The 20,306-nt window shown below is 42.5% G+C and overlaps 1 protein-coding gene and 1 long non-coding RNA gene across 2 annotated transcripts in view; one reads left to right on the plus strand and one right to left on the minus strand.

Moving 5' to 3' along the window:
• Positions 1 to 10,044: 10,044 nt before the first annotated feature.
• Positions 10,045 to 10,427, plus strand: LOC119490090. The gene is made up of 2 exons (XR_005207323.1): positions 10,045 to 10,173; positions 10,256 to 10,427. It is a non-coding gene; the product is annotated as an uncharacterized LOC119490090 (long non-coding RNA).
• Positions 10,428 to 11,532: 1,105 nt separating this feature from the next.
• The window catches only part of LOC119490042 (cryptochrome-1-like), a 30,934-nt gene continuing 22,160 nt past the window's right edge, over positions 11,533 to 20,306 (minus strand). The window contains exons 9-15 of the mRNA XM_037773212.1: positions 19,680 to 19,831; positions 18,626 to 18,828; positions 17,436 to 17,549; positions 17,176 to 17,355; positions 16,080 to 16,160; positions 15,830 to 15,955; positions 11,533 to 12,584 (exon numbers count right to left, since the gene is read on the minus strand). Coding sequence (XP_037629140.1) covers positions 15,831 to 15,955; positions 16,080 to 16,160; positions 17,176 to 17,355; positions 17,436 to 17,549; positions 18,626 to 18,828; positions 19,680 to 19,831 — 855 coding nt within the window. The 3' untranslated portion in view covers positions 11,533 to 12,584; position 15,830. The remainder of the gene's footprint in view (positions 12,585 to 15,829; positions 15,956 to 16,079; positions 16,161 to 17,175; positions 17,356 to 17,435; positions 17,550 to 18,625; positions 18,829 to 19,679; positions 19,832 to 20,306) is intronic.

The raw sequence follows: 20,306 nt of genomic DNA on the forward strand, positions 1-20,306 counted from the left end.
TATTTTTTTAAGTAAGGTTGTATGTATACTCCCGTGTTCTGCGAGTTAAAATGACTGTTTTTGTGAAGGGAGTCTGGTGGCTTTGAATGGAGCGATATGACAACTTCACTTCACTGTCAGAAAGGACCTTCACTATTAAGTTTTAAATAATTATTAATTCAGATTTATAACTAGAACAACTTGACACAGTGCTGAGCTGCATCTCAGATTAATCTTCAGGTTCTCAGCTTTCAGATGATGTTCACCACTTGACATCTACTGTTGACCTGCTATCTCCCCCTAAAGACCCCCTGGACCTCCTAAAGAAGACTAGAACAGCTCTATTGTGGGTCAACAAATTAAGAGCATGCATTTTGTTCACATGTGCACGTACATACATATTGTTCCTAAGATGCTTTAGCTTTAGTGTGGCTATAATTTCTCGTATCATCCCACACGTTAAAAGGTATTTTCCTATGTGTGGGACATTTTTAGGAAACAAAGAATCTATGATTTAGCAAAAAGCGAAATAAGAAACTGAAACTTTGTTGGAGCTTGTGAGTCGGCTGGGGACAGGTTTCCTAATTATTATAATTATTATATTACACTGCGTTCTTAAAATAAGCATCACAGGAAGTATCATGTTAACACTTCAGTGAAGTGGAACCAGTTCTCTGGCGTCCTCCAGTTGACTCAAAGGTTGTGTGTGTCCCAGCATGCCCTGCAGATACCAGGGCTTTCCTTACCAACAGTGTGATGTCATATGTAGTTTTTAGCTCCATCAGAATATTCCAAAAATATCATTCATTTTTTTTTCTAACATCTTTCTCTGACCTCATTCAAAAATGTCATGACGTTAAAGGATAACCAATCTGGACTCTATTCTCCCATGTTTTTGTGTCTAATTTTAATGTTCGTATTTGAATACATCAGGAACACCACTGGGAAGCTACAGAATGATGTAAAAATAAAAAATAAAAAAACTAAATAATGGACCCGCCCTATAAAATTTGCAGCGTTAACATTACAACATATCGCTCCCCATTGATGAGCTCAAATTGAAACAGAAACAGTCAGTTGGACGGGCTTCAACTGAAACACATTTGCAGAAACTGCTGCAGATGTGACCTAATGTCACTTTGTCATCACTAGGAATGTCACGAGAACCGATACTTCGGTACCAAGTCGATGCCAAAATTAAAAAAAAGTGACGGTACTCGGTTAATAAACTCGTGACAACACCGGTGTCACCGATTACACCGGACATTTTACAAGAAGAGATGACAACATGTGCAGAGAGCTGACTCTGGTCTTTACTGCCTCTCCGGTAGAGCTTTTGCTGCGGGGGTCTACCTGGCGCTGCTGCTCCGTGCACACCGGCTGTGACAGCTCCATCCGCCTCGTGGCGATTACCTCATTAACGTTATGGTTCCCTTGTAGCATTGGGATTAAACCTGAAATATTGCCAAATAGGTGCGTTTGCTTTTCGCTTCGACAATAAATCCTCTGCCTCCTGCTCCTACTACTCTGAGCTGATGGACCAGATGCATTCATGGTCAGTATGTAGCGTCCGTCATCTGATTGATAACATGCCGCTGATACACCAAAATGAACAAAATGGGTCACTTCTTTTTATTTATTACTTAAAGGCTACATGCCTCTGTTTTTTATAATGTTCAAATGTTTTTAATAAAAGAGTGCGTGTTGAATTACATGAGATTTATTGTTGTTGGTGTTTTTTTTGACTGTGGTATCGATTTGGTATTGAGAATCGTGGAAATTCACTGGTATCGGTGTCGACTACTAGATTTCGGGTATCGTGACATCCATAATCATCACTGAGACTGAGGTGAAAATTATCGTGGTAACTTTCCTTTGTTGCAAAATCCTTCTTAACACAAAGAAACATCGTGGCGTATCGTCTTGGCATCTAATCATTTGTTTTTATTGTGAGTAATTAAACTTGACATGCGTCTTTCTCACTTCAGTGTAATGGAGTCATCACAGACCGAAGTGATGTACCGACGCTGTTGATGTCTCCTATCTCTTCTTTGAGCCTGTCTGAATCTGCCTGACCTTTGCCTTGAGGGTACGTATGCCACCACAACTGAATGGAAAGGTACTGAATGACAGCACATTGGCAACCAGTCAATACCTTAAAATAACGAAGCTTGTTGGCAGCACTAAATGCCACAACGGGAGGCTCTAACGTTACCTTTTAGATTGAAATCAGGACAAAACAAACCAGTGTTTTTAGCTATCAATCGGCTAAGGGTAGCGCTTAGACATATAACGTAGACGGCACATTGACTCCTGGATCGTACGTTAACATGGCCGCCATATTCGACCAGGCAAGACTGGCCTGTAACCCTATACAAGTGAACAGGGGAGCTGCCGTTATTCTGGATAAAATGCACTATAACGTCTACATTTCTCGACCGATTTCCACGAGCCGTTTTATATTCAAACGTTTATGATCTACTCCGTCTCCTAAACAAACAATAGCTGCTGCGGTTTGTAGGCTAGGCTACTAGCCCGTGAACATGCGGTAAACTCGTCATGTGACTGAGCGGACGCTACTGTGCATGTTCCATGTGCCCAAGATCCGCGAAGATCTGTCAAGATCCGGGTACTTTTTCAGACCGAAGTTGAGCTATTTAGGCTTCATGCGCCAATCATGGATGTATAAAGAGAACTGGATCCAGCGTCGGAGGCGGGGCCCCGTTCATTCCTATGAGAGTTGCTCATTGGCGCATGAAGCCTAAATGGTTCGACTTCCGTCTGGAAAAGTACCTGGATCTTGGTGGAGTAGCGTCCGCTCGGTCACATGACTCGGTCACGGGGTCCTAACGTCACGGCGTCGTGACGGCTTGGCGTTCCAGCCTCGATCTGGGTCTCATTCACATGAACGGAGGAAGGGAAATAACTCTGGATTCAGCTATTAGTTTGTTTTACAACTTTTCGGACCTGATGATTTAAATCAGGACTATTAGAGTGTTCGTACTGGGAAGTTGATTCACCTCAAAAATAAATGATCTTCTGAGTTAAAGACGTCTCTTTCCCGTCTTCAATGGAAGTCTATGGGAAAAAGTATTTTCGGGCCCAATTGCATCACGTGACGGACACGGAAGTTGCAGTACCGCCGTTTGGCCACTACGAAAGTCGGGATCGACGACCGGCGCTCTTCCTGGGGGCTTGGCGCCAATGAGCAACTCTCATAGGAATGAACGCGGCCCCGCCTCCAACGCTGGATCTAGTTCTTTTAATACATCCATGACGCTACTGCGCCTGCTCCGTGGGCCCAATGGATGCGGAGGATTGCCGGAAGATCCGGGTACTTTTCCACTTGGAAAGTCGAGTCATTTTGGCTACATGTTCCAAGTCACACAGAGTGTGTTCTCTAAACTTTCCAACCATGCATTTCTAAACTTAAAAACCATGACTAAACTCTACTCTATTGATGAGTGTTTCTATGCAGCGTTCTCTCTTTTCTGCGGTGTGTCTCACTATAGCATATCCGGTATCAACAGGTCATGATTCAGGATTTGGGGATTATATCATCCTAATGGTTAGATGTGCAGAGCCAACACTCCAATGAATCACCATGTTCATGTCAGCACAAGTGACTAAATGCTGTTTAATTAGGCTTAAACACTTACTAGTGTCAGAAGGTTCATGTCAAGGTAAATTATGAAGTAAGTGTGTTTATATAATTTAACCTGTGGCCTCGCTGGTACAAGCTGATACATGATTTGCATCTGCATGATTCAAAAACAAAAACTATTGTTGTTACGCTAACGTTTCGGTGAGGGTGATGTGATACATGTGTCACCTGTACATGTGCTGAAAGAAAACACTTACAGCCTTGGAAAAACAATGTTAAAGGTACGTATGTAAGATCTGGTGGCATCTAGTGGTGAGGTTGCAGATTGCGACCAATTTAAACTTCTCCCGTGTGCCAAGCGTGTCGGAGAACTACGGTGGCAGCGTGAAAACGTGAATGTCCCTCTCTAGAGGGCTGTATACGCAACCGCCTATTACTACTGACGAACGCAGTATACAGTGCACAGTATACAGTACGCAGTATACAGTACACAGTATACAGTACACAGTATACAGTATACAGTATACAGTACGCAGTATACAGTACACAGTATACAGTACACAGTATACAGTACACAGTATACAGTACGCAGTATACAGTACACAGTATACAGTACGCAGTATACAGTATACAGTACACAGTATACAGTACGCAGTATACAGTACACAGTATACAGTACACAGTATACAGTACACAGTATACAGTACGCAGTATACAGTACACAGTATACAGTACGCAGTATACAGTATACAGTACACAGTATACAGTACGCAGTATACAGTACACAGTATACAGTACATACTGCGTACTACGTTCCTCAGTAGTATGAAATAGATTATTTATTTAGCAGTATGCTAGACCAGGATTTAATCTTTGTAAATGGGTTCTCTGGGTACCAACGAGTCTCCTCTTTACAGACATGCCCACTTTATGATAATCACATGCAGTTTAAATGTGTTATTGTCTCCTATTCTAAAATGTATCTGAATATTTCTGCATGCTGGGGTCCCTAAACAGTGTTGAGTTCCATATATTGGGTCTCACTGTAAAACTGAGACTCTGGTGGATCCAATGAGCCCAACTGGATTCATGTGTGATGATGTTATTCCCCATAGGAGACATTTCATTGACCTCCCTGTACCTGTGGTGACCTCTAGGATAATCACAGCCTCATGAAACTTTACAGACACAAACTAGAGACCTAGAGCATTCAGAGGATGGATGGATCAAACTAGAGACCTAGAGCATTCAGAGGATGGATGGATCAGACTAGAGACCTAGAGCATTCAGAGGATGGATAGATCAGACTAGAGACCTAGAGCATTCAGAGGATGGATGGATCAGACTAGAGACCTAGAGCATTCAGAGGATGGATGGATCAGACTAGAGACCTAGAGCATTCAGAGGATGGATAGATCAAACTAGAGACCTAGAGCATTCAGAGGATGGATGGATCAGACTAGAGACCTAGAGCATTCAGAGGATGGATGGATCAGACTAGAGACCTAGAGCATTCAGAGGATGGATAGATCAAACTAGAGACCTAGAGCATTCAGAGGATGGATGGATCAGACTAGAGACCTAGAGCATTCAGAGGATGGATGGATCAAACTAGAGACCTAGAGCATTCAGAGGATGGATGGATCAAACTAGAGACCTAGAGCATTCAGAGGATGGATGGATCAAACTAGAGACCTAGAGCATTCAGAGGATGGATGGATCAGACTAGAGACCTAGAGCATTCAGAGGATGGATGGATCAGACTAGAGACCTAGAGCATTCAGAGGATGGATGGATCAGACTAGAGACCTAGAGCATTCAGAGGATGGATGGATCAAACTAAAGACCTAGAGCATTCAGAGGATGGATGAATCAGACTAGAGACCTAGCGCATTCAGAGGATGGATGGCTTTCCTAGCTAGATTGACAATAAGGGGGTTTCTAAGCAGTTTACACAACACAAGTGCTCGCCATCGCAATCGGCGAAAAATGCAGAAATCTCTAAATGTCAAACGTTTTTGATCCCAAATCACAGCATGTCTTTTTCTCTGGTGTTCCTCAAGGTCTTGGTGTCTTAATGTGGTATTTTGGAGGGATTATTGATCATTTTTATCAATTCTCCAGTGGTAAAAAATGGTTAAATTTAGCACCAAATCTGAGTAATAAATGGTATCAACCCCAAAAACTACTGCAACAATTTATGAGACATAATAGAGCATGAGGATGATCATCAGATACTGCTATCATAATGTTCTAAACCCTTATATACTTTCACTATTAAGTTTTAAATAATTATTATTTCTTATTTATAACTAGAACAACTTGACCCTCAGTGCTGAGCTGTATCTCAGATTAATCTTCAGGTTCCAGCTTTCAGATGATGTTCACCACTTCTATGTGACATCTACTGTTGACCTGCTATCTCCCCCTAAAGATCCCCTGGACCCCCTAAAGACCACCTGGACCCCCTAAAGAGACTAGAACAGCTCTATTGTGGCTCTCAGAGGGTTAATAAAATTGTCGGTGTCTTTGTCACCAACTTGACAAACCAGCAACTCCAGGAAGTCACTGCGCCCAACATGTCATGTTCACATGATCCCAGAGAACAGGACAACAAATTAACAGCATGCATTTTGTTCACATGTGCACGTACATACATGTTGTTCCTAAGATGCTTTGGCTTTAGTGTGGCTATAATTTCTCGTATCATCCCACACATGAAATGGTATTTTCCTATGTGTGGGACATTTTTAGGAAACAAAGAATCTGTGATTGAACAAAAAGCGAAATAAGAAACTGAAACTTTGTTGGAGCTTGTGAGTCGGCTGGGGACAGGTTTCCTAATTATTATTATAATTATTATATTACACTGCGTTCTTAAAATAAGCATCACAGGAAGTATCATGTTAACACTTCAGTGAAGTGGAACCAGTTCTCTGGCGTCCTCCAGTTGACTCAAAGGTTGTGTGTGTTCCGGCATATACCAGGGCTTTCCTTACCAACAGTGTGATGTCATATTTAGTTTTTGGATCAGAATATTCCAAAAATAGGTCTTTTTCTGACCTCATTCAAAGATGTCATGAAAATAAAGGATAACTAACCTGGACTCTATTCTCCCATGTTTTTGTGTCTAAGTGACCTACGATGACAACACGTAAGTGCGCATTGCTGATGTACGGAGACCCCCTAGATGATGTACTTTGGTAAAGTGTGAAAGATATTGACAGATTAAAACTTCCTGGATCAATAAGTGATAACAGAAACGTTGTTAAAACACCAACAAGGGCTCTTTCTAACCGTGGTGAGGTAGACAACGAGCTACAGGGGGGAAAGACCATTTCAACCAATAGAACACATTTGACTCTGATGAAGATGCAGTTGGCGTTGAAACGTTAGTATTTAATAAAGTTTGCTGCCTTACATCGGTGTGCTCCAGCGTGCTTTGGAACTACTCTCGGAAGTCTCTCCTATAACAGATAGTGGATACTGGAGAAAACATCGTCAACCCTGACTTTAAATCATTAGGTCCTAAAAAGTTGTAAAACGCATATCCAGCTGAATCCAGAGTTATTTCCCTTCCTCCGTTCATGTGAATGAGACCCAGACCGAGGCTGGAGCGAGGGCTGGGAGGAGGAGTTAAAGGAGCGAGGGCTGGGAGGAGGAGTTAAAGGAGCGAGGACTGGGAGGAGGAGGAGGAGTTAAAGGAGCGAGGGCTGGGAGGGGGAGGAGGAGTTAAAGGAGCGAGGGCCGGGAGGAGGAGTTAGCAAGCTGTGATGTCAGCGTGACGTTAGGACCCCGTGACCAAGTCATGTGACCGAGTGGATGCTACTCCGCCAAGATCCAGGTACCCTTCCAGTCGGAAGTCGAGTCATTTTGTCTTCATGCTCCACTGAGACGCTCTGATAGGAATGAACGAGGCCCCGCCTCCAACGCCGCTGCATCCTGTTCTCTTAAATTAAAACATTCATGCTAATGAAGAAGACAAAAAGGTGTCAAGTTGTAAAAGTTTTAATTTCCTCTCATGATCGAGCACGAGAAGAAAAGCCTTTCACAAGGAGACAGAGAAAAGAGCGTAATATCACAGAGCTGATGGATGGCGTCTGTTCTCAACTTCCTGTCACAGAAGAGAGAACGAAATAAATGAAACAAAAAAAACAAAACCTGGTTCAACTTGTTTTTTTCATAGTTGATAAAAGCTACAAAACAAATCCTCTTGAGAACATACAGAATTATAATCCACCCTCTACGGTACTCCTGAAGCCGAGGGCGGCGTGGTCACAGACAAACAAATAATAGAGCGCCGTACACGGACATGACTCATCGAAGAGAGAGCGCCACAGCCCCGATCTGCAGGCGACTGGAATCAATTCATTAAAGGGATATTAAGTCTTTTACTGACTTACTGCCTTAAGCAAACCGACAAAGCAGGCGACGGGACCAGGGTCTGAAATTAGCCCTCGCCACTCGCCAAATGCGGGTAAATTGTTGACAGGGTCGGATAAAATCATCAGGCCATCCGCCACTTTGGCAGGCAGGGAAAACACTAAGGATGTGGATAAAGAACCGGTTCCTGTTGAGGAATTATGACCCGTTTAACTTCCTAACACTAGCTCTAAGCAGCTTTTAATATATAATTAAAATTGCTGATGCCAACCATTTATTTCATCATTTGAATTGTGTTTTTATGCACATAACCACGATAGATGAGAATAACAGAGTACAGTACTGTGTACGGTACCATCTCACACCTGAAGAACAGGGCGCTCTCGGACGCTGTAATTCAAACACTGAAATTTAACATGCATACAATGTTTTTTCGTATAAAATATATCGAACATTGAATGACATCAGATCTAAAATGTTATTCCTTCATTTAGCTCAGAGATCTCAGAAGTGGCAGACAAAAAAAAAACAGTGGCAGGAAGTGAAAACAGTTCATTTCAGACCCTGGACGGGATTAGGGCTGGGTATGGTATAAAAAAGTACAATACCAGTACCCTTAAAGTGATACCGATACCAATAGAGTACTTCATTTAAAGGTCCCATAAAGGCTCATTTCCAGGTTCATACTTGATTTCTATGTTTCTACTAGAACATGTTTACATGCTGTAATGTTAAAAAAAACCTTTATTTTCCTCATACTGTCTGTCTGGATATACCTGTATTCACGCTCTGTCTGAAACGCTCCGTTTTAGTGCATTTCAATGGAATTACGTTGCTAGGCAACAGCTTCGGTCCATGTTTACTTCCTGTCAGCTGATATTAATTGCATACACCGCAACAGGAAATAAACTGGGACAATGTGTGGAAATTGACACGTGTTGCTGGACATTCGTAGGAGAATGCACGAAAAATGAGGAATGACTTTTCGTAATACATCATACGAAACGTTAACGTATAAGAACACGTTGTTTTAACTCGAATTGTTTTTATTTCGAGAATTTACAGTGTATTTTATATTTAAAACTTTTATGTGAGTGTTTGCATAAGATGTCAATGTTTAGTGTGTGTGCGTGTGCGCGTGCACGTGCGTGTGTGTAGGGTGGGTATATTAACATGGGTGTATTTTACAGGGGGAATCATACGTTCTTCTCACCAGGAGTAAAGGTGACAGTGGAGGGTGGATGTTGAAAAAAAAGTTTAAACAGCAACAGAATCGCCCTGAGAGATGCTCCGGACAGTCGGCAGAAGATTTGCAGTGGGGAGAACAGAGAGGTGAAAATGTGACTGACATTTGAAGGGCGAAGTCAGATCAAACATATCGTTGAAAGATTGTCCCGTTAAAAAATAAAATAATTCTATAACAAATTATTGTGAAACCATAAAGACGATCTGATAGATAAAACCTGGATTTCTCAATAAGGATCCAGAACGGAGCCGGCTCATGTTTCACTGACGTTCATGCAAATCGTGAACACTACTATGTACATACTTGACCAGCTCACAGACGTCACTTCCTAAACAAGAACTCCTTTATCCGTAATGCTGCAGCCTAAAAGTCAGTTTTACAATCTGAGTGACTCGACAAAAGTCCTTCAAACTGATCTGCAGCGACACGCTGTAACCGTGTTCTTAAAAACCAACAACAGAAACCGGTCTGATGCGTTCGTTACTCTCGATATCTTTGAGACGTCTCAGATACAATACTATATACAAGTCCAGAAAAATGATACGAATCGCTGTTTTTAGCTGCCGATTGAAATCAAAGTGATCACGTCCAGCATGCTAACCAGGCAGCGGTGGATGTTCCTGTGAATAGTTGCACCAACTCGACTTCCAGTTGCATGAAGAACCTCACATTTACACGCAAACTAGTGAGACAGAAGCTGAGAATTTACTCAACTAATTACTAATATTTAAATTACTAATATTCTCAACGACGTCCCTGCAGCGATCTTCCAGGCTTGTTACTGCGTGCTCTTAAATCGTTTGGTCTAAATACAGTTTAAAGACGAGTAAAAACACCGTCCTTCATTTTTGGATGGCCATTGGAAAAAACTATTTTTGTTAAAAATGTGCATATTTACAAGCGTTTCATCTCAACAACATGAGAAACATTAAAGGTATAATATGAAACAGAAACATTAAAGGTATAATATGAAACAGAAACATTAAAGGTATAATATGAAACAGAAACATTAAAGGTATAATATGAAACAGAAACATTAAAAGGTATAATATGGTACAGTTGTCGGCTGCTGTTCGTAAACACACAGCGTTCAACGTTGGCTCAAGGACTGAGCTATAGAGTGAATGAAGAGAGGGAGCGGCGTTAGTGAGAACAATGCAGTGAATCAGAGAAATAAAAACGGTATTTTTCCGTTGTGTCCCGGCGGTTATGTTCCAAAAAAACCCCACAAATAAAATTAATTAATTAATTATTAACATCCCTAGTCCGAACCCGACCCGAGTCAGAGAGAGTAGTGACTGAGCACCGACCCGACCCCGACACAGTTAAAGGTCCCATATCAGCTCATTCTCAGGTTCATATTTGTATTTTGTGTTTCTACTAGAACATGTTTACATGCTGTAATGTTAAGAAAAAACACTTTATTTTGCGTGAATATACCTGTATTCACCCTCTGTCTTAAACGCTCCGTTTTAGTGCATTAGGCAACAGCTTGGGTCCATGTTTACTTCCTGTCAGCTGATGTCATTAACATCCACTGCAACAGGAAGTAAACTGGGACACATTTAGAATGTTTAAAACCGTGTAATGGTCTAAATATTGTACATTTGTGACATCACAAATGGAGAGAAATCCTAACGCACAATTTCTGAATACAGGCTGTATGTGTTTCTCCGTATATATTGAGCGTTTTGATTGTTTTAACAGTATTTATATAAAGCGCTTAAACCTGTTTTATAATATAAAAGACATGAAAATCTCACTTTTTACAATACAGGACCTTTAATGTAAGCTGAAGCACTGAGTTTGCGTTACCTGGGTGCGTTCGCTAATAGTCACTCCGAGGGCCAGAGCGTATAAAATGAACTGTTTGTAAATTCGGAGCTCTGTTATCTGCTTATTGTCTGGGGGGGTCACACCCCCGTGAGGGGCTTAAAGGTTCTTTGCAAACGCCCAGAAACGTCCCGAACACAGAAAAATAAGAAGAAAAGATTAAATCCAGGCCGAGGACTGCAGAATCTCTGCAGATACAGACACCACACACTGCTAGTGATGATTGAGATTAGGGATGCACCGAAACACTTTGTTTCAGACCAAGTACAAGTACTTACATTTGGCTACTCGCCGATACCGAGTACCGATACGAGTACTTCTCTGTGCCAAAAGACCCTCGTTAACAGCCAGCTGGAGGGTGTGAGCGACACACGGCAGGCTGGGGAGTCCCGCATACGAGGCGGTGCGCCGCGACCGGCTCTAGTTCGGCTTGGAAAGGCTCGGGGTGAAGATGCTTCCCGGGGCCGTGGACAAAGTGTCACCGGGGCGGACTGTCCTCAGTGCGCCCCAACCGCGTCGTGCCCCCAGGGCGGGGCTTGGCCCACGTAAAAGGCGCCAAGGGTCTGCGGCGATGTCGGCAACCCACCCGACCCGTCTTGAAACACGGACCAAAGAGTCTAACGCAGGCGCGAGTCAGAAGGTGCAAGCAAAACCTCGTGTCGCAACGAAAGTGAGGGCCAGCGCGCGCCGGCTGAGGTGGGATCCCGGCCCAGCGGGGTCGGGCGCACCACCGGCCCATCTCTCCCGCACCGACGGGGGGGTGGAGCATGAGCGCTTGCAATAGGACCTGAAAGATGGTGACGAGAGGTTAACGTCACGCTGCCGTAAAGTGGTATCGGTGCTATTTTGCGAGTGCGACTACATGAGATGCTGGTATCGGTATCGGTATCGGTGCATCCCTAATTGAGAAGGATAATTTTTTTTAGGACATTCCTGCATATTTTACCTTTAAATATCACATTTTGTGACAAAACAATATTGCTGGAGTGAGTATGTGTGGAGGTGACGGTGTTTTCCTGGTGGGATGCAGCACATTAGCCTCCTCTGTAAACGCCGACATACATCATCAGCTTGGCTGTACATCCGTGTGTAGACGAGCAGACGAGGTGATTCATGGATTTGCAGCTTTAAAAAAATATTAAATATCCATAACCTACATTTATAGCTGCTCCAGAGGTCACACAGTATTTACTGGCTGCTGGCGAGCTGTACGTTTCTGAGGTGTTTTAGTTTCTTTGGACATTCCTCTTCCTGTCTGTACGCAGCTGCAAGAGGTCAGAGGTCAACGGACTCTCTAATGATGTTAAAGACCTTCCAGAGATCGTGTCAAAAATCACATTTTCACCTTTGTGTTTACACCTCGGAGGGGGGGGGGGATTTCTGACCGTTAAGACAGAGAGCAGTTTGAGGTGCGTTGTAGAAGAGGAGGCAGTCGTATCTGCGTGTGTTTGAGGCAACGTTGGGATTTCCTCTCTCCGCAGGCCGGCCGGATGGTGAACGTGGATTCAGACTCTCACCACCGCCGCTGCTCTAGGTAGTCTGCAGGGAAGATCAGGAAAACAGTATTTTAAACACTTTTTTTTACAGCCAACACAGAACACATTTTTTGAAAAGCAATGCAGCGTATTTATCTAATCAGGAAGATAAGATTCATACGATATAAAGCCAGAACATCTTAGAGACTGTCGACAAAAGTCTTGTTGAAAGTGTCTCAACTTTTAATATGTGTACACGGTGTTGAACAAAACTAGACTATCCACAATCACTAAACTAATTATTGGGAAAGAAAAAAACCCAACTATATATATATATATATATATATATATATCTGTCTATATCTATATCTATAGATATATATATAATTTTTTGATATTATATTTTTGATATTATAATTTTTATTTTATATTTTTTTAATTATATATTTTGTATTTTTTATATTATATATATATTCTTATATATTATATATTTTTTATATTTTTCATATTATATATTTTATATATTATATATTTTTTATATGATATATTTTATATTTTATATATATATAATATATTTTTTTTATTTCTTATATTTCTATATTAAAACTGCCCTCAGGAAGACGCTAAAGATCCGCTGCAGCAACCAACAACATCTACAAAAAGTCTTTCATATGAAATTCAATATCTTTACTAAATTCATAACCACCGTTGTCCCACTGGGACCGCGTCCGCTACCGTTGTCTGTTCTGTGCATTTGTTATGATGTGTTTTTAACCAACCTGTGAAGCCGAAGGCAAATCTCCACATTTGATGGACAATAAAGATTTGTATTATTATTATGATTATTATTCATTTTCAGATTTTGCAGGAATGTATTTTTTCTTTCGGAGCAGCTGAAAGAGTGCGGCTTCTATTTTCCTTTCAGACGTGCTGTTGCTAACATACTCCACCCGTTGTTTTGCATCGCTGCTGTCCTTAATCCAAACACCTGTTTGGTTATTTCTATCGTGAGCATGACGACTTCATGAAAGTCTCCGTTTGTTCTGTGGTTACCTCATCCTATTATCTGCTGTCATTCTAAATTTCACTGCTATGTCGGGGGCGGATTCACTGTTGCTCAATAATCACTTTTATAATTCATTGATGAAGCGTAAAGGGTGCGTGTGGGTGGTGATGTTATTGTGCAGCAGGATACGCAATCGTCTTATTCACCTGCATCAACGTGTTTCATCTCTCCGGGTTCCAGCTACCTGCCTATACGTGTCTGTTGTTTTATATCACAATAAACAATACACCATATGAAACACTTTCTGGGAAATCAATTGAGAGACTATTTGTGGATAAACTAACCAGACTATTAGCAGCTTCTTCAAAATACAGCATTGCCCACAATGGTTTCATACAGCTAAAGATATTAAAATCACCTTGTTACAGATGGAGGAGAAAGATCTCAGTTCAAAATGCATTTACATCGTCTCATGGCACACTTAGTTAGCCAGTTTATTAGGTACACCGAGCTAAAACTAATGCAGTCTGATCCAACAGTCCTGCACGTTGTTGCTGTGATGTTAAACTGTATTAAATATATGACATATATATATATATGATATATATATCATATATATATGATATATGATATATATATGATCATTTTAGAGGCTGCAGGATGTGGTGTTGTTGAAACAGCTGTTTATATTATTCTATTCTAGAGCTGCAACAATTATCACTTAATCCATTAGTTGTCAACTATTAAATTAATCACCAACTCTTTCGATAATCAATTAATTAGTTTGAGTCATTTTTGAAGGAAAAAAACATAAGAGGAAATCTACAGACGGCTTAAAGCCAGCGCGCCTCGTCCTCGCCTGGTGATGACCTTATACCTGGTGATGACCTCGTCCTCGCCTAGTGATGACCTTATACCTGGTGATGACCTCGTCCTCGCCTGGTGATGACCTTATACCTGGTGATGACCTCGTCCTCGCCTGGTGATGACCTTATATCGTGATCATCTCAGATGACACTCGTCTAAAGTTGGTTGTTTATCTCTCTCACGATCTGCTCTTCCAATGTGGACTTTGTTTCGGTTAATCATCCAAATCAGACGTATTGATCGGATCGTCTTCACGGTTGTTTTACGGATGATTTAGCTTCTAGTGATACTGGATTTTAGATCCTTATCACTCATCGTTGCAGTCACAGTATTGATGTTATCATGAGAGTGACCAAACAAACGCACATTATGTCTCAATACTTGTTGCATAAGGCGGGTTACAGGGATTATCTCTTATTCTTGGGTGAATCACAGTAGAGCAGCTGTGACTCTATAGAGACATACGTTCAGTCTCATGGTGGTTTTTAAGAGTTCACATTAGAGCTGCAACGATCAAACCATTAGTTGTCAACTATTAAATTAATCACCAACTCTACCGATAATAAATTAATCGGTTAGAGTAAAGCTCTCTGATTGCAGCTTCTTAAATGTGAATATTTTAGACTAGACTATCCACAATCACTAAACAAATTATTGGGAAAGAACAAAAACAACTATATATATATATCTATATATATATAGATATATATCTATATCTATCTATATCATTTTTTTATATCATATTTTTTATATTATTATTTTTTACTTTATATTTTTTAAATTATATATTTTATATTTTTTATATTATATATTATATATATTTTGTTATTTTTTTATATCATATATTTTTTTATATATTATATATATTTTATATTTTTCATATTATATATTTATATATCTGATTGCAGCTTCTTAAATGTGAATATTTTAGGGTTTCTTTCCTCCTTCAGTACACTGAATATCTTTGAGACATTTGAGGACGTCATCTGTTGTATTATATATATATATATATATATATATATATATATATATATGCATCACTGTGATGCATGCATTTTGATTCGGGTGACTTACAGCAAAAGAGAAGAAAAGATGGAGGATGGCCGACTACGTTTGAGAGGTAAAGACTTGTGAATTTATCGTTAAAGTGCCACCACACACATGGGATTTGTTAACAATAATAAAACTATAGTATATTACCCTTTAAGTTTATAGAGAGTTAAAATATGTTAAATTCACACTGTTTTAAAATATTATTTTAACAATTTACTTAAGCTTTCCGCCCTCAAACAGAACATAAAACATCGAGGCAAGTTGTATTTTCACTGCGTCATCAGACATCCCGTCAGTCTGAATGTCATATGAGCCATAAAAGTGACATTAAAAGACATTAAAAGACATTTGGGGGACAATAATGAGCAGAAGTGACCTCTGACCTCATGTACTCTGCCTCTGCATCTTGTGCACGGAGCAGGACGCCGGGTCCTTCTCCCCCGACTCGTCTCGTTCCGACTCGCGTTCCCGCTTTCCTGTGACGCTGCCTCTGCTGTGCAGGAGGAGTCCTGAACGAAGGAACGTTAGCGTTAACCACCGGGTGGATGTGTGACACCAGAACAAAGTACATATCATTGCTATCAAAAGCGACACCTGAGCGTCCAGCTGCAGCAGCTTCTTCCTGTTTCCTACCTGGGCTTTGAGGCACAGCAAACTCGTGGAAGAGGTGGCTGCTGGTGATGGTCTGGCTGGCGCCTGGCACTGAGTGGTATCCTGTAACACACACACATCAAACACACACTTTGAACTCTGTGGTTTGTGACGGGGCTCAAGGTAAAGGTCATAATATTCAACATATCACCATACTAGTGGTTTGTTTTTATGTAAGCGGTGCACCGTTACGCTACGTCGTGTCTCAGTTTACGTTGTTACGTTCCAGTGGAAGAGTCAAATGTCTGCAGATAGATTACAACACTGCTATCTAGTTGATCTTTGCATGTAGTCTAGGGATGCACCGAAACCAGACCGAGTACAAGTACTTATATTTGGGTACTCGCTGATATGGAGTACCGATACGAGTACTTCTCTGTGCCTAAAGACCCTCGTTAACAGCCAGCTGGAGGGTGTGAGCAACACACGGCAGGCTGGGGAGTCCCGCATACGAGGCCGCCACCGTCTCTAGGTCGGCTTGGAAAGGCTCAGGACGAAGGTGCTTCCCGGGGCCGTGGACAAAGGGCTCGCTGCGCCCTCTCTCCCCGCCGGGGAGGGACGGTGTCCCCTGCTCCCGGTGCGACTGTCGACCAGGGCGGACTGTCCTTAGAGCGCCCCGACCGCGTCGTGCCCCCAGGGTGGGGCTCGGCCCACGTAGAAAGGCGTAGAAAGTGAGGGCCGGCGTGCGACGGCTGAGGTGAGATTACGGCCCCCTGCGGGGTCGGGCGCACCACCAGCCCGTCTCGCCCGCACCGTCGGGGAGGTGGAGCGTGAGCGCGTGCGATAGGACCTGAAAGATGGTGACGAGAGGTTAACGTCACGCTGCCGTAAAGTGATATCGGAACCGTTTTGCGAGTACGAGAACATGAGCACAGTATTGGACCCGATACCCGATACTGGTATCGGTGCTGCGATATTACGCAGCGAAAAAGTGATTTAAGTCCTTTTAATCAAAAGTGTCTCAATGTCAATCTGCCCAAAACAATCTAATATTTATTTTTAGAATTGTGCATAAAAGACAGACTGAATGTAAAATGCTAAATATGCTAACAGAAAACCTTGTCAGGCGATGCCCTACCATGCTGCTGCTGATGTTGCTGTTGCTGATGTTGCTGTTGCTGTTGTTGCTGTGGGTGCGGTTGCAGTCGCTGTTGCTGTAGTCTGCTGCTCGGCTCCGCATGTTCTTCATTGTGAAAGTTGTGGAGGACGCTCCCGCTGCCGTTCCCCGTCGCAGCGGAGCTCCCCGACGCTCCAGGCACTAGAAACAGAAATAACCTGTGACTGACTGGCGTTGGTAGATCTACCACAACAATCCTTATTATTACAAAACTGACTTACAATGTGAGTTGTTGTTGTTGTTGTTGTTGGTCCCTGGCTGCTGCTCTCCGGGAGAGTACGCCATCATTCCTCCGTTCCCATTCCCAGAGGTGGACGGCACCGATGCCAGCAGACCTGAAAGACACAAATGGGCCATTTAACCCTCTGAGACGGCCATCTCTCCATGCAGTATAAATGTGTTATTGTCTCCAAATCTGAAATGGTATATCTGAATATTTCTGCTTACTAAACAGTGTTGAATTCCATAAATTGTGTCTCACTGTAAAGCTGAGACTCTGGTGGATCCAATGAGCCCAACTGGATTCATGTGTGATGATGTTAGTCCCCATAGGAGACATTTCATTGACCTCCCTGTACCTGTGGTGACCTCTAGGATAATCACAGCCTCATGAAACTTTACAGACACAAACTAGAGACCTAGAGCATTCAGAGGATGGATGGATCAAACTAGAGACCTAGAGCATTCAGAGGATGGATGGATCAGACTAGAGACATAGAGCATTCAGAGGATGGATGGATCAAACTAGAGACCTAGAGCATTCAGAGGATGGATGGATCAAACTAGAGACCTAGAGCATTCAGAGGATGGATGGATCAAACTAGAGACCTAGAGCATTCAGAGGATGGATGGATCAAACTAGAGACCTAGAGCATTCAGAGGATGGATGGATCAAACTAGAGACCTAGAGCATTCAGAGGATGGATGGATCAAACTAGAGACCTAGAGCATTCAGAGGATGGATGATCAGACTAGAGTCCTAGAGCATTCAGAGGATGGATGGCTTTCCTAGCTAGATTGACAATAAGGGGGTTTCTGAGCAGTTTACACAACACAGGTGTTCGCCATCCAATCGCCGAAAAATGCAGAAATCTCCAAATGTCAAAGTTTTTGATCCTAAATCCCAGCATGTCTTTTTCTCTGGTGTTCCTCGAGGTCTTGGTGTCTTAATGTGGTGTTTTGGAGGGATTAATGTGTATTTCTGAGTTATGACTAGAACAACTTGACCCTCAGTGCTGAGCTGCATCTCAGATTAATCTTCAGGTTCTCAGCTTTCAGATGATGTCCACCACTTCTATGTGACATCTACTGTTGACCTGCCATCTCCCCCTAAAAACCCTCTGGACCCCCTAAAGAAGATTAAAAACGGCTCTATTGTGGCTCTCAGTGGGTTAACATATTGATCTCTTACCCAGTCCCCTGTATCGGCTGAGTTGCTGGTAGATCTGCTTCATCCTCTCGATGTTGAGTCGGCTCGCTTCCGCGTGGTGCACCATTGGCTTCGGGTAGTGGACGCCGATTATGCACTTGGCAGCCGCCTGCACGGACTCCGGGGCGTTCCACGGGTCGTAGATGAACTTAGCGGGGAAACCTCGGAGGACAGGTAAGTAACGTCTGGAAGCACACAGGGAGACATTCGATGGACGGTTACAGAGGGAATCAGGGCGGGAGGGATGAAACGTGTTATTCTTTTAAGAGAGAAAGTTTGTCTTCATCATTATTTACTATTTTAAATATTACTTTGAAAAGTTTGCATATATAATCATGCATATATCTGATTTAAGGTGTTTTCATTGTTTTACAGTCTACGTATGTAGAGTATATGTAGAGTATGTACATACATATGATGATGCTAGGAGACGTCTACTGTAACATGCGGTTACAAAGGAGAGTGTATTGACCCCCCACCCAACCCTGACCTGAGCAGGTGGACAGTGGAAAAGTCCTGCCATCAACTCATCTGTTTTTCTTTCTTACACGCCACTGAACTGATTTCCCCCGAGGCTGAAAAACGTCCCCATATCTGAACATTTACAGCTCCTGTCCTGAACTAAATATCTAGTAGAAATGATGCTGACTGTTCTGACAGAAGTCTTCTATTATACCTCACAGCTCCACGCCCCCAGAATCAGACAGTGGTGGACTGAAGAAGTGAGAACGGCCAATCATCTTAAAAGCAATCAGCTACGATCTACGAAGGGGAGAGCTGAACTTTCCCCCCAAAAACAGACGAGCCAAAACACAAACAGAGAAAGAGAAGAATTCATCTCTACGCCTTTACAGAAGAAATCATCTGATGGCAACACCTTTATATATACAGTATATATATATACACCTACAGATACGTACACAATCACCAGATGGACATCCACAGACAATCGGAAGGCACGCAAAGATGAACACTGACACTGACCGGGGGGGGGTCAGCGGTCGGCAAAAAGGGTCAATGCCAGGAAAGTACCCACCTAATGAAGTCCCCGTTGGGGTCGGTGCGTCGGCCGAAGCCCACGGGGCAGTAGCAGTGGAAAAACTGCTGGAAAAACGAGCTGCAGGACAACCACATCCAGCTGCCTGCGTTCACGCTCCAGTCGGCATCGAGAAGCAGCTCCTCAAACACCTGCAGCACAAAGACGACAGAGTCTCCAGATGTTACACTGGATGCAGAAGAGGTCATGTACGTCACGATAGCGTTTAACGGCGACGTCTGTGGTATGATGAGGTTGATCCAACTTTGAAAAGTGAAGCGATGTGGTTCTTATAAATGTATTACTTAAAGGGACTATTTATAAGAATCAGAATGTGTTGTTAACAGCTTCACCTGTGGTCATTAAGTCAACTAAAGTCAGCGTCCTGTTGCTGGCGCTTGTGCTCGCTCTACATAGACATGAAGGAGCATCGCTCAACACAGTGAGGAGACACACGTCAGCTAAAAGCACAATATCACTCTATATTTCAGCTGCTTGGCAGTAATGTTAGCTGACCAGACCAAGGTCTCTCCATGAATCAATGCTGATCCTAGTGTTGGCTTTTCCCGCCTCAGCCTCCCGACCGCGGCCGGAGGGAACGGGGCAGACGCCGGAGTTTTGGTGGGA

The sequence above is a fragment of the Sebastes umbrosus genome, chromosome 6 (assembly GCF_015220745.1).
Source record: "Sebastes umbrosus isolate fSebUmb1 chromosome 6, fSebUmb1.pri, whole genome shotgun sequence".
NCBI lineage: Eukaryota > Metazoa > Chordata > Actinopteri > Perciformes > Sebastidae > Sebastes > Sebastes umbrosus.